General features: G+C 38.7%; 1 protein-coding gene across 8 annotated transcripts in view; it reads right to left on the bottom strand.

The window, feature by feature from the left end:
* The window catches only part of UBR5 (ubiquitin protein ligase E3 component n-recognin 5), a 149,118-nt gene that overhangs the window by 32,750 nt on the left and 101,806 nt on the right, over positions 1-14,562 (bottom strand). For all 8 annotated transcript variants that reach the window (XR_007135418.1, XM_047783494.1, XM_047783495.1 and 5 more), the window contains 9 exons: positions 7,553-7,650; positions 6,608-6,756; positions 6,029-6,120; positions 4,949-5,095; positions 4,755-4,873; positions 4,545-4,671; positions 4,324-4,453; positions 2,046-2,206; positions 1,689-1,928 (listed from right to left, as the gene is read on the bottom strand). Coding sequence is in view for 7 of the 8 variants with exons in the window: in XM_047783494.1 (XP_047639450.1) it covers positions 1,689-1,928; positions 2,046-2,206; positions 4,324-4,453; positions 4,545-4,671; positions 4,755-4,873; positions 4,949-5,095; positions 6,029-6,120; positions 6,608-6,756; positions 7,553-7,650 (1,263 nt within the window). In the remaining variant the exon portion in view is untranslated. The remainder of the gene's footprint in view (positions 1-1,688; positions 1,929-2,045; positions 2,207-4,323; positions 4,454-4,544; positions 4,672-4,754; positions 4,874-4,948; positions 5,096-6,028; positions 6,121-6,607; positions 6,757-7,552; positions 7,651-14,562) is intronic.

Here is a 14,562-nt window from a genome sequence, read left to right as displayed (position 1 = left end):
ACAAAACATATTATTACTCCCCATTTAGCAACGAGCTTCAGTTTTCTTCACACAATGATTCAATTTTTCCCCACTAGACTTCCTGGCATAATGAAGCACCAATCCTAAAATCCGGTCTCATAGAAGTTAAAATACTTCTAAGTTTGGGGGACTTCTGTTTTCAGCAGTTTGCCAGATTATGCAGAGAAATCCCTCTTGATATGCAACACCTAAAAATACTAAATAAAATATTCAAACAAAAACAAAGCAAAACTACCCTAGTGATAAAGGAAAATAATCATACTGAATAAACTTGAGAACAACAGCGCCCCCATTTACACCAGAGGTATCTGCTGACGTCTCTTAGACTAGAGTGTCAAGAAGCATAAGCCATAGGAGAAAGTTTAGGGTCTGAGCGAAACAGAAGTTACACCATAGAAATCCCCTCTTCTGTCCCCTGTCATATACATAAAGCCAAGCATAAATCATGAAACAGTAACACGTCTCAAGAGCCTTACCTATCTATACTAGCCACGGCTAGACGGGGACAGGAAAAAAGTCTCTTCAGAGAACTTCTAATTACAAGCCTACACCCACAGAGTTGAGAGCTGCAATTTGCACTGTGAGGTAGAGCGGGCTTCAGCGCTGGTTAATTCAATGCGTCAACACTGTAACACTATCAGTAAGCACCAGGCAAAATCTCTCTCTTCCCTGCCATTAAATATATAGAAACACAGGAAAAAGGAAAATACCCATCTAGAATTTTCTCTAAATATCTCTAAACTCTAATAGCTGTGTGACCCTGAACCTACCTACTCTGAACCTCATTTTTCTCATGTTTAAAGTTAGACTGATAGTGGGTATGTATGAGTTACTGGAAATATTACAATAGGCTTTATATTAGATGTATCTGTGATGCTTAAGAAAGTTCCTAGAATTCATACTAAAATTTCACTAGTTATTATTATATGATATGGTTCTCATTTTCTTATGAAGTGTTTGTACTGAGTAAAAACAGATTGATTAATTAATTAATTAATAAGGGAAGAAGGAGTTCCCATCGTGAAGCAGCAGAAACGAATCCAACTAGGAACCATGAGGATGCAGGTTTGATCCCTGGCCTCACTCAGTGGGTTAAGGATCCAACGTTGCCGTGAGCTGTGGTGTAGGCTGCAGATGTGGCTCAGATCCTGTGTTGCTGTGGCTGTGGTGTAGGCCAGCGGCTGCAGCTCCAATTCGACCTCTAGCCTGGGAACCTCCATGTGCCGTGGGTGCGGCCCTAAAAAGACCAAAAAAAAAAGGGGGGGAAAAAACGTTTCAAAGAGGTGGAAGGAAGTAACATAAAGAGCAAAGCTACAAATTTCAAGACTTCACATTCGGTGGAGTGTTACACGCCATCTACCATCTAAGATATGGGAAAACCCAACCTGGTCAAGTTTGTACTTTATATTTAATACATTCTTGGAACACTGGTCAAAATACCTCACTGGGAGAAGGAGGGATTGTACTGTATTACAACGAATATGCCCACAACTATATGTCTATTACCTTAGATATACAGACACACATACTTTTTCAAGCGCTTTCACATGTTCCAAACGATCATGTATGTACACCACCGGAGTGCTTGTGCAAAAGGTTTTAGTGAGCCAATCATGACATCTCCATGCAAAGAATTAATCAGAATCTGTTATGTGGTAGAAAGTTACCTGCTAGACTGATCAGACGATGGTCGCGGTGGCAGTGGTTCCACCGAAAATAATTCCTCGCTGCCTTGCATGGCATCTATGCTGGTACTTGCCAGAGTAAAGGGTGCAGTTGGGCGCGCGATCCCCATTCTGACAGGAACAATCAGTGATTCGGCTACATTGCACAATTCTTCTACTGCATAAGGTAGCAGTGCTTGGAATACACGCTTGCATTTTCCAATTGGCTGTGGAATAAAGTTGCTGGAGTAAAAAAGGAAATATGAGAATCTTTTGAAACCTTTCAAATACAGAATTTTATCATTATCACAAAAAATGTGTACAAAATGATATGAAAGACAAAATCAAAAAATGCCTTACTTTTTCTTTTTAGATGAAGCCATTTCCACACTGAGAATGACAAAAACTCGTGCAACTGATCGCAAAAACCTCATTGTCACAGCAATAGCTTCTTCTCTACGTCCCGGGGTGTATTTGTTTTGGAGTTCTTTCACTAGTGTTCCTAGTAGAGTATCTAAAAGCTTTAAGAACAGTAACTCTATTAATGTTGAGACAATCCCCAAGATGTTTAGACATTCATAAAGTAAAAAGTTTTAACACTTTTTCAATATTAAAATTTCATAATAAAAATATCAAAACATTTACAATGTTGGTGATTAATTTATGCCACATGCCACCCCTATGCTTGACCTACACTAGGTCTCAAATGTCTGACTTCTTTTTTTTTTTGGTCTTTTAGGGCCACACCCGCAGCCTATGGAGGTTCTCAGGCTAGGCATCAAATCAGAGCTGTCTGTAGCTGCTGGCCTAACCCACAGCTTGCAGCAACGCTGGATCCTTAACCTACTGAGCGAGGCCAGGGATCGAACCTGCATCCTCATGGTTAATTCAGGTTCATTACTGCTTAGCCATGGGGAACTCCATGACTTCTTATTTTTAGTTTCACCATCCTGTGTATATCAATTAAGAACAATGCTTAATATATCACAAGAGAGGAAGAATATGTCTCTCACTAAAGGGTACTTACCAAAACTGCAAAATAGACTCAAATATTTATATTAATCAATTCATAAATCCATCCCTCTCACTTAACCATTATTACTACTTTCTAGTCTCATTTCTATGCACGGTCTATATCATAAAAGTTATTAACTGCAGAGAATACTCAATTTCATGAACTATTCTCCCTGTTGTCTTTTATATGTTACTTAAAATAACCTTTGTTTTTAAATTATTGCATTACACTTCAGTGTTCGGGCTGAAATTTGATTCAATAGTCCTCTATTAATGGATCCATAAAGAATTTTTTTTTTTTTTGGTCTTCTGTCTTTTTAGGGCCACATCCACAGCATATGGAGGTTCCCAGGCCAGGGGTAGAATCAGAGCTATAGCTGCCAGCCTACGCCACAGCCATAGCAATGCCAGATCCCAGCTGCATCTGCAACCTACACCACAGCTCACGGCAACGCTGGATCCTTAACCTACTGAGTGGTGTCAGGGATTGAACCCGTGTCCTCATGAATACTATTCTTGGTTCGTTAACCAATCAACCATGAGGGGAACTCTAAGAATTTCAGTTTTTTTACATTATTCAGTGACACAGTATTTTTCTTCCTCATATTGTAAATTACTTACTTATGACAATTTTGAAGGGCAATGATAGTTTTATGGCTCTTGACATTGCTAAGTTGTTTTCCAAAAGAGCAGTATCAAATGCATGCCACCTCATCAATGTCCAAGTATGCCTGGCCATAACCTCTTCAACACTGTGTTTTATGTTTTATACTCTTTTCTAATTTCACAGTGAAAAATGATACTAAAAAAAAATTTTTCACTAAGTTACTATTAATTTTGAATAGTGCTTCTTCTGTTTGTTTGTTTTTGTCTTTTTGCCATTTCTTGGGCCGCTCCTGCGACACATGGCGTTTCCCAGGCTAGGGGTCTAATCCGAGCTGTAGCCACCAGCCTAGGCCAGAGCCACAGTAACATGGGATCCGAGCTGCGTCTTCGACTCACACCACAGCTCACAGCAACACCGGATCGTTAATCCACTGAGCAAGGCTAGGGACTGAACCCACAACCTCCTGGTTCCTAATCGGATTTGTTAATCACTGCGCCACGATGGGAACTCTGCTTCTTATATTTTTATACTATTATATTTTTACTACACCCTCGGATTTTTATTTAGAATGAAAGGAGCTATCACTGATTAATCTAAAATGAGAAACATAGGGAGTTCCAGCTGTGGCTCAGTGGTAATGAACCCAACTAGTATCCATGAGGACTCGGGTTTGATCCCTGGTCTCACTCAGCAGCTTAAGGATCCAGTGTCACCATAGCTGTGGTGTAGACTGCAGATGTGGCTTGGATCCTGCACTGCTGTGGCTGTGGCGTACAACTCTGATTTGGCCCCTAGCCTGGGAACTTCTATATGCCATGGATGTGGCCCTAAAAAGAGAAAAAAGAAGAAAAAAGAAAGAGAAATATAAATCGCCACCTCCCCAAGTCCATTCCCCTTAATGTACCCTTCAATTAGAGCTTACCAGTACTTGGAAGCTTGGATTAGTAAAATTACAGGAAGCTATGTAAAAAAAAAATCCCCCTCACGTGCTTGTAAGTAACCATTCGAAGGACTTACCAAAATATCTGCTGTACATTTGACTATAAGGCAATGAGTGAAACAGTCCAACCGAATGGTGCCACTTTGCTGATTGAGGTATACTTGCTCTTCTGGCAAAAGATGGCCTATCCTGCTGCTGGCACTGAGTCTTGAGAGGGAAAGAAAGACAGAATGCACTGTAATTGCCTACACTAACATGGGAAATAAATAAATCTAAAAAAATTATAATGAATACATACGGGTCTTTATTCTCCTGTGACCCAAACATAATCATAGATTTCAAAGCATTCCAGTCCTGGAGAACACGCTCCAAGGCAAGCTGGGCAAATCTTGGGGGCTCTAAGTCATGATCAGGCATATCTGAATCTGAAAACAAAAAGAAACAGAGCATAAAAACAAAAAGCAGCACACCGCTTTTCCTAGGTGCCAAAACTGTCAAATCAACTCACCTTCAGGATTGGCTGTCTTTCGGTTACGATCCTCCCGGATCCGAGGAGGTCTGTACTGGCAATGCTCCACGGTCTGCCTCGCAACCGTCTGCACTAAAAAGAGTAAGAGGTGCTCCCCCCTGCAAAGGAGAGCACTGTTAGGAGAAGAGGGAAGGTGCTTTTGCAATTTATATCCTCAAAGTCCCACGACTTGCCTGCTGTTTGGCAGCGTGACCAAATTAGTAGCGGTAAGCAGGCGATAAAGTAGATCAAGACGAGCAGATTTCTGTCCAGCAATTAGAGTTTTACATTTACATTTCTCCCAACAATCACAATAGGCTGTTGGTGATGTCCGTTTGAGTCTAAAAAGAATACAAGTACAAAAACTGAATTAAAAAAAAAAAAAATACAAAGGTCCATATTGAAATCACAGAGGCATAACTCATTGGAACTCAACGGAACCCTTGTTAACTAACAAGAAGGATAACGTTAGCGGTAGGAAGTCATTCTAAAGCAACACAGAGAAGCAGCATCACCACCCTAGCATCTAGCACAGTGAAGGTACTGAGTAAGCAATCAATCAATAAGTAGATGATCATTTTTAGATGTTTAAAGATAGACATATTAGCCAAAGTTGTTTTAATAAAAATTATGAGTGCAGTATCTATAAAAATGTTTCACTTGTCCTACAAATAATTTATTTTAAAGTACAATAGACAACATCTACACATCTGCAGCACAGCTACGGCTATCGTCCCTACTGATACTCTAAGGCACTGCAAATGTTAGTGCTGGGGTACTTTACTGCTTCCTAGGGCTGTGCAAACTAACAAACTAGCCATAGCAACTCTTGTCTGACCAAAGTTATTACATTTAGCTTAAGTAAACAAGAAGCCAAACATTCACGATTCTCTTAATGCTTTCATCAATTTCCTGCTTAATGGACCCTATTACAGGGGACCTGAGAATTTGGCTGAAGAATACAGACAAAAACATTCTGCAGACATGTTTCTTAAAAGACTAGTCTGATCCTGGTCACAATATATGATAACATATTTCTTGCATTATTAGGCTACTTTCATTTAAAGAGCACTACTCAGGACTGGCAAATATTTCAAAGTACACTTTCAATCAAGAACCACACTTTAATACATAAATTGCCTTAAAGTAAAACTTGAGAAAAGCTTATGCTTTCTGAGTTACGAAACAAAGCCCGACTTAGTACAGGCTATTTTAACATGAGAATCTGACTCTAAATAGTTTACAATATTAAAGAAAAGGAGAACGGCACTTACTTGCAATCATGACCTTTATGACAAACCCTGGCACATTCTGTACAACAACAGAGCGACTCCAGCAAGCCACAAGTTCGACACTCAAAAATATCCTGAAATTTAGAAGAATGATATGTATTATCTCACCACAATAATTATTTCTGGTATTTTCTAAAACAATTTAATCACAATGACAGCAGGGAAAAATTAATGTCCTCTGGAAATAGTCACAGATGGGTACACAAATGGGAATCAAATACTACCGGAAAGGCAAAAATAATTTATTATCATCCCCAAAAAGGTGTTACAGTTATAAAATCTACATCAAGAGCTGTGAATCACATTATACTACTGAGTGAAGATTTCTAACTTTTACGATGGACCATAACTAATTTAACAATCAACTCCTCTGCCTCATTTATTTAGGGATTAAATACAAATTAATTTTCTTTGGGTAATTTAACCCAAAGGAACACAGAATAAAAGGAAAACATCCGACTCGCAATTTCAAAGCTAGAACTATATAACTCTAGTGATAGTCAAAGGCAGGGAAAAACCCCTGAAGACAGCAAAACTATAGGGAAATGTAAAATAACTGACCTGGTTAATGTGCTCTGCTCCAGTCCAAGTAAAACTGCAGGTATCATTACAACATAAGACATACAAAGGAGAGTCATCAGGGTTGGTACCTGATGGGCAAACCATTCCCATAAATACATCTTCCTCTTTTTCACTTGAGGATACTTCAGCTAAAAAGATTAAAAGCATAGCAGTTCACATATCAAGAAAGGACTTAATCACAGCCATCTGCTACTTTCCTCAAATGGAAAACCTCTACCATTTACACAGAATAAATCAGAAATTATTATGTATTAATAAAACAAATTGATAGAAAAAGTGACCACGGCAAGGACATCCAGTCAATTCTGGTACAAAATAAAGCAAAGTGTAATTACATCACAGCCACATATGAGAACAATGCAAATACACCACATATCAGCCATCTAGGTCCTTAGCTCTATGTTACGCAGTTAAGATTCAAGTTCCAGCTCTATTTAACAAATTATAGATAATCACATAAATTATTCATAGCCAGTACTTTTTAAAAGATAACTACTACATCTTTTAAAGGCTGGATAACAGAAACTGATACGCCTTAATGCTTTCTGTTAAGCAGTAAATCCAAGTCAGAAAAAAACAGTAAGACACCTAGCCCAGTCTGTTCATAAAATTTTATCACTAACACCAATTAACCAGGACACGTTCTTTCAGTAGTCTATCTTTACTTTCAAAAGATTAATCATTAAACAACCCACTACAGAATTTTTTCTTTTAAGGAAATTTATAGCAGCTGCTTTTTGATGGTATACAGTGAACTTGAAAAAAGGCATGAACATGTGAATTTTATACACATGAACAAAAGAATTATCTTGATAGTGCCTAATCAACTATATACTTTCTATATATAGAAATTCAATTTGAATAATTACAGAAGAGAATCTATTCAAATTAAAAAATAAGCAACTCATTTAGGACTTAAATTACCTTTTGCAATTTTCTGGGCTGTTTCTAAGATGGTAATGGCAGCTGGATAAGCTCGGCCACTTACAGCTGACATAAATGGAGTCATACCTCTTGCATCCCTAAAATGCGAAAAATTGTACATTAAAAAATCTGATCAATTATTTTCCCTCCTGATTATTAAAGAAATATACATATACTCATGGTGAAACAAAAAATAGCTTTGTTCCATTAAATACTGTCTTGCCATTCAAATAAGATCATTGGTGGTATTTTCTGGTCTCTTATCTCATTTAAGAAAGCCACTTTTGTGGAATCTCTGTCTCTCTACACCATGCTCTCCTTTCTTGGCTTTAGGGACACTAAAGAACAGACCAGCAAGGGTACTGAAGTAAACTAATACTTTCTAAATGTGGGCACAGTAACAGGCCCTATCTCATAAAATTGTTAGGAAGATTAAATCAATTATGACTTACAAAGCTGTCAGTACAATGTCTAGCAAAAAAACATGTATTTAGTAAATGTTAGCTCTTATTATTATGAAGAATTTCCTTTTTAAAATGTGCCTTAAATATTCTTCACGGAATTTCTATTCCCTCCTCGATCCCCTGCATTTCCCAAAATATTTGTGACTCCCTTTCTTTTTTTTTTTTTGTCTTTGTGCCTTTTCTTGGGCCATTCCCACGGCATATGGAGGTTGCCAGGCTAGGGGTTCAATCGGAGCTGTAGCCACCAGCCCACACCAAAGCCACAGCAACGTGGGATCCGAGCCGACTCTGCGACCTACACCACAGCTCATGGCAACGCTGGATCCTTAGCCCACTGAGCAAGGCCAGGGATCGAACCCACAACCTCATGGTTCCTAGCCAGATTCGTTAACCACTGCGCCACAACGGCAACTCCCTTGTGACTCCCTTTCTCTTCCATCACAGCAACTACGGCTTCTCTAACAATAACACAGTTCCAACATTTACACCTGTTTACTAGGTAAGTCTACTTGGGATTTCCAAGTGATACCTTACATTCAGCATGTCTAAAACTCAAATCATCTTTCTGCACAAACCCACCCTCTACCTGACTTCTCTATGTCACCCAACTGTATCACTGTCCCAGGTAACTTAAGACAAAAAAATATGGATTCTTCATGAAGTCTTCCTTCTAAACTAACTTTTGTACTTTTGCATCTAAACTTTCTTTTCCATTTAACAACTCATTCAGTTTATTACAACACGCATAGTAAAGGCTAGCAGAGACATATAAAGCATACTCTCATCTCTACTCTTGCCCATTGTAATCCCTTTCTATACCACCATCTCATTACTATTCCTATAATCCCACTTTGATACTATTACAATCTAACAAAGCCAGATGATTCAAGCCCAAAAAATAGAGACCAAAGTGGTGGTTCTAACCTATTTTTTTCAGACCCACTGTTGTTCTCTTCTAATCCTCCACTTTGAATAAGAAGAGTTACTCTTTCTTAAAATATTCATACTTCTCCATTTCTAGTTACTGTTCCCTCTTCTCCCTACTTCTCATGGTTATATTCAAATTTCACCTTCATGAAGCTGCCTACGTAGAATAATCACATTTCTCCCTTCTGTTTATTCCAAAATATATTTATGTGTCCTTCCTATCCCAAACTAACATACATGTTACAAATGTCTAATATCCCAATTTGATTATGGGCTACTAGATGCAGAGGTAAAGATTATTCTACAATACAATGTTTGTCAATTAAAAAAAAAACAAAACAAAAAAAGCAACATCTAGAAGAGTTCAGCACCTCAGTTGCCTTTACAAGAAATACTAAAGGAATTTCTCTAAGAGGAAAAGAAAAGACCACTAAAAACATAAAAATTACAGGAAAAAAAAATCCCTCAAATCTCATTAGTAAAGTCAAAGACACTGTAAAGGTATTAAGTCAACCACTTATAAAGCAAGAAGGAAAGCCAAAATACCCAAGCTGTTAATCACTTATATCCAAAATAAGCAGTTTAGGGACACACACACACACACACACACACAGAGATATATCATGTCAAACACATTAATATGTGTTGGGGGGGATTTAAAAATGCAGAGTGTGCTCTAACTTAAGAGATCAGCAACTTGAAATAAGCACACATATACAGATTGTTATATATGAACTTAAAGGTAACCACAAACCAAAAACCTACAATAGATATGAACATAAAAAAAAAGAGAACAGATTCCAAACATAATACTAAAAACAACAATTAAATCACAAAAGAGCAAAAAAAAAAAAAGGAAAGAAAAAAAAGTCTAAAGTACAACTAGAAACAATTAACAAAATGTCAATGAGTACATATCTATCAATAATCACTTTAAATGTAAGTGGACTAAATGGACCAACCAAAAGACACAGAGGTTGGGGAGTTCCCATCATGGTGCAGCAGAAATGAATCTGACTAGTATCCATGAGGATGCAGGTTAAATCCCCGGCCTCACTCAGTGGGTTAAGGATCTGGCGTTGCTGTGAGCTGTGGTGTAGCTCACAAATGCAGCTCAGATCTGGCGTTGCTGTGACTATGGTGTAGGCCAGTGGCTACAGCTCCAATTTGACTCCTAGCCTGGGAACCTCCATATGCTGCAATTACAGCGCCCCCCTCCCCCTCCCCCCACAAAAAGAGTGGTTGAACAAATTAAAAAAATAAGACTCACATAACATGCTGCCTACAAGAGACTCACTTCAGATCTAAAGATACTCACATAGGCTAAAAAAGTATGAAAGGATGGGAATAGGTATTCCCTGCACACAGAAATAAAAAGGGTTAGGGTAGTAATTCTTTTATCAGGCAAAATAGACTTTAAAAGAAAAAAAGACTAAAAAAAAAAAAAAACACAACACATACTGATAAACAAATTGATGCTAAAGGAAGATATAACAATTGTAAATATTTCTGCACCCAACATAGGATCACCTAAATATATAAAAACAAATATTAACAAACATAAAGAGAAAATGACAGTAACACAATAGTAGTGGGGGACATTAACACCCACATTCATCAATAGACAGATCACCCAGACAGAAAATCAATAAGGAAACACTGGCCTTAAAAAATACATTAATAGATATGTGGAGAACATTCTATCCAAAAGCAGCAGAATACACATTCCCTTCAAGTGCACGTAAAACATTCCCCAGAATTCCATTCTAGGCCTCAATAAATTTAAGATTGAAAACATATTAATTGTCTTTTCTAACCGTAGCAGTATGAGAAGCAGAAATCAACTATAAGGAAAAAACTACCAAAACCACAAACACATGAAGGCTACTAAACAATGAATGGGTCACTGAAGAAATCAAAGAGGAAATTAAAAAATATCCGAGACAGGAGTTCCCATCGTGGTGCAGCAGAAACGAATCCAACTGGGAACCATGAGGCTGCAGGTTTAATCCCTGGCCTTACTCAGTGGGTCAAGGATCAGTCGTTGCCATGAGCTGAGGTGTAGGTTGAAGACAAGGCCCAGATCTGGTGTAGGCCGGCAGCTACAGCTCCGACTGGATCCCTAGCCTGGGAACCTCCATATGCTGCAGGTGCGGCCCTAAAAAGACCAAAAAAAAAAAAAAAATCAAAAAATCTGGAGACAGATGAAAACAGAAACACAATCCCAAATCTATGAGACGAAGCAAAAGCACTTCTTTTTTTCCTTTTGTTGGGAACCCTGCAGAATGTGGAATTCCCAGACAAGGGGTCAGATCCAAGCCACAGTTGCAAACTATGCCACAGCTGCAGCAACACCGGATCTTTAACCTACTGTGCCAGGCCAGGGATCAAACCTGCATCACAGTGCTCCAGAGTCACTGCCAATCCCATTACACCACAGCAGAAACTCCAGCAAAAGTATTTCTAAGAGGAAAGTTCATAGAAATATAAGTCTCCTCAAAAAAACAAGAAAAAAACCTCAAATAATCTAATCTTACATTTAAAGAAACTAGAAGACAAATTAAAACCCAAAGTTAGTAAAGGAAAGAAATATAGATCAGAGCAGATACAGATAAATAATTACAGAGACTTTTAAAAACAACAGGAGTTCCTGTCGTGGCTTAGCAGTAATGAATCCGAATAGTATCCAAGAGGATGTAGGTTTGATCCCTGGCCTTGCACAGTAAGTTAAGGATCTGGCGTTGCCATGAACTGTGGGGTAGGTCGCAGACATAGCTCAGATCCAGCATTGCTCTGGTCCAGGAAGGCTGGGAACGTCCATATGACACAGGTGCAGCCCTAAAAAGCAAAAGAAAAAAGAAACAAACAAACAAAGAGCTGGTTCTCAGAAAAGACAAACAAATTTGATAAACCATTAGCCAGACTCAACCAAGAAAAAACAACTCAAAACCAGAAGTAAAAGAGAAGATACAGCTAACACCAAATACAAAGGATCATTAGAGGTTTCTACAAACAATTATATACTAAGAAAAAAGACAACTTATAAGGAACAGATAAACTCCTAGAGATGTACACTCTCCCAAGACTGAATCAGAAAGAAATAGAAAAAATGAACAGACCGATGACTAGTAATGACATTAAATCAGTAATTTTAAAACTCCCAACAAACAAAGACTCAGGACCAGATGGCCTCATGGAGAAATTCTAGCAAACATTTAAGAGTTACACCTAACCTTCTCAAGCTATTCCAAAAAGGAAGAAGAAATGCTTCCAAAATCATTCTATAGCACCACCTTAATAAAAAAAAAAACCAAAGATGGAGTTCCTGCCGTGGCTCAGTGGTTAACGAATCCGACTAGGGTTTAATGCCTGGCCTTGCTCAGTGGGTTAAGGATCCGGCGTTGCTGTGAGCTGTGGTGTAGGTCGCAGATGTGGCTTGGATCCGCCACTGCTGTGGCTGTGGCGGCTACAGCTCTGATTAGACCCCTAGGCTGGGAACCTCCATATGCCGCAGGTGTGGCCCTAGAAAAGGTAAAAAGACAAAAAAAAAAAAGATATTACAAAAAATTTAACTAATTAATTGATTAATTACAGGCCAATATCACTGATGAACATAAATGCAAAAATCCTAAACAAAATATCAGCAAACCAAACTCAGCAATACATTAAAAGGATCATATACCAAAATCAAGTGGGAGATTTATTCCAGGATGCAAGTATAGTTCAATATTCACAAATCAATCAACATGACATACCACATTAACAAACTGAAAACTAAAATCATATGACCATCTCAGTATAAGCAGAGGAGTCTGACAAATCTCAACATCCATTTATGATTAAAAAAAAAAAAACACCCAAAATAAACAAAAAAACCTCTCCAGAAAGTGGGTATAGAGGGAACATACCTCGACACAATAAAGACCATTTGTGACAGGCTCACAGCTAACATCAAAATAAATAAAAGGTGAAAAATGAAAGCATTTCCTCTAAGATCAAGAACAAGACAAAGATGCCCACTCTCACCACTTTTATTCAGTAAAGTATTAAGTCCTAACCATAGTAATTAGACAGAAAAAAAAATTGGAAAGTAATAAAATTATCACTGTTTGTAGATGACATGATACTATATATAAAAAACTTTAAAGGGAGTTCTCACTGTGGCTCAGTGGTAAGGAACCCTACTAGTATGGATAAGGTTGTGGGTTTGATCCCTGGCCTCACTCAGTGGATTAAGGACCCAGCATTGCCTTGAACTTTGGTGTAGGTCTCAGCTGCAGCTCAGATCTGGCATTGCTGTGGCTATGATGCAAGCTGGCAGCTGCAGCTCTGATTCAACCCCTAGCCTGAGAACTTCAACATGCCACAAGTGGGGCCCTAAAAAGACAAAAAATAGTAATAATAAAAAGGAATCCTAAAGATGCCACCAAAAAGCTTTTAGAACTAATAAATGAATTAAGTAAAATTGCAGGAAACAAAATTAACATACAGAAATCTGTTGCATTTGTTTACACTGACAACAAACTAACACAGAGAGAAAGTAAGAAAATAATTCCGGGAGTTCCGGTCGTGGTGCAGTGGTTAACGAATCTGACTAGGAACCATGAGGTTGCCGGTTCGGTCCCTGCCCTTGCTCAGTGGGTTAACGATCCGGCATTGCCGTGAGCTGTGGTGTAGGTTGCAGACGCGGCTCGGATCCCGCGTTGCTGTGGCTCTGGCGTAGGCCGGTGGCTACAGCTCCGATTCGACCCCTAGCCTGGGAACCTCCATATGCCGCGGGAGCGGCCCAAGAAATAGCAACAACAACAACAACAACAAAAAAAAAAAAAAAAAAAGAAAAAGAAAATAATCCCATTTACAACTGCATCAAAACTAATAAACTGGAGTTCCCGTTGTGGTGCAGTGGTTAAGGAATCCGACTAGGAACCATGAGGTTGCCGGTTCGATCCCTGCCCTTGCTCAGTGGGTTAAAGATCCAGCGTTGCCATGAGCTGTGGTGTAGGTCGCAGAAGCGGCTCGGATCCCGCATTGCTGTGGTTCTGGCGTAGTAGGCTGGCAGCTACAGCTCTGATTAGACCCCTAGCCTGGGAACCTCCATATGCCGCGGGAGCGGCCTAAGAAATGGCAAAAAGACAAAATAATAACAACAATAATAATAAACTACCTAGGAATATATCTAATCAAGGAGGTAAAAGACCTATAATCAGAATACTTTAATACACTGATGAAAGAAATTGAAGACAACACAAATGGAAAAATATCCCTTACTCATGAACTAGCAGAATTACTACTACTGAAATGACCTTACTACCCAAAGCAATCTACAGATTTAATGCAATCCCTATTAAAATACATGACATTTGTTTTTCACAGTATTAGAATAATCCTAAAATTTACATGAAACCACAAAAGACCCCAAACAGCCAAGTGTAATCTTGGGGGCGGGGGGAGCAAAGCTGGAGGCATCCTGTTCCCTGATTTCAAACTGCTCTACAAAGCTACAGTAATCAAATGGTATGATAATGGTTCAGAAACAGATATATCAATCAATGGAACAAAAGAGAGAGCCCAGAAGGGAACCCACACTTACATGGTCAGTTAATCCACGGCAAAAGAGGC

The sequence above is a fragment of the Phacochoerus africanus genome, chromosome 6 (genome assembly GCF_016906955.1).
Source record: "Phacochoerus africanus isolate WHEZ1 chromosome 6, ROS_Pafr_v1, whole genome shotgun sequence".
Classification (NCBI taxonomy): domain Eukaryota; kingdom Metazoa; phylum Chordata; class Mammalia; order Artiodactyla; family Suidae; genus Phacochoerus; species Phacochoerus africanus.
This window is presented reverse-complemented; position numbering and strand designations above follow the sequence as displayed.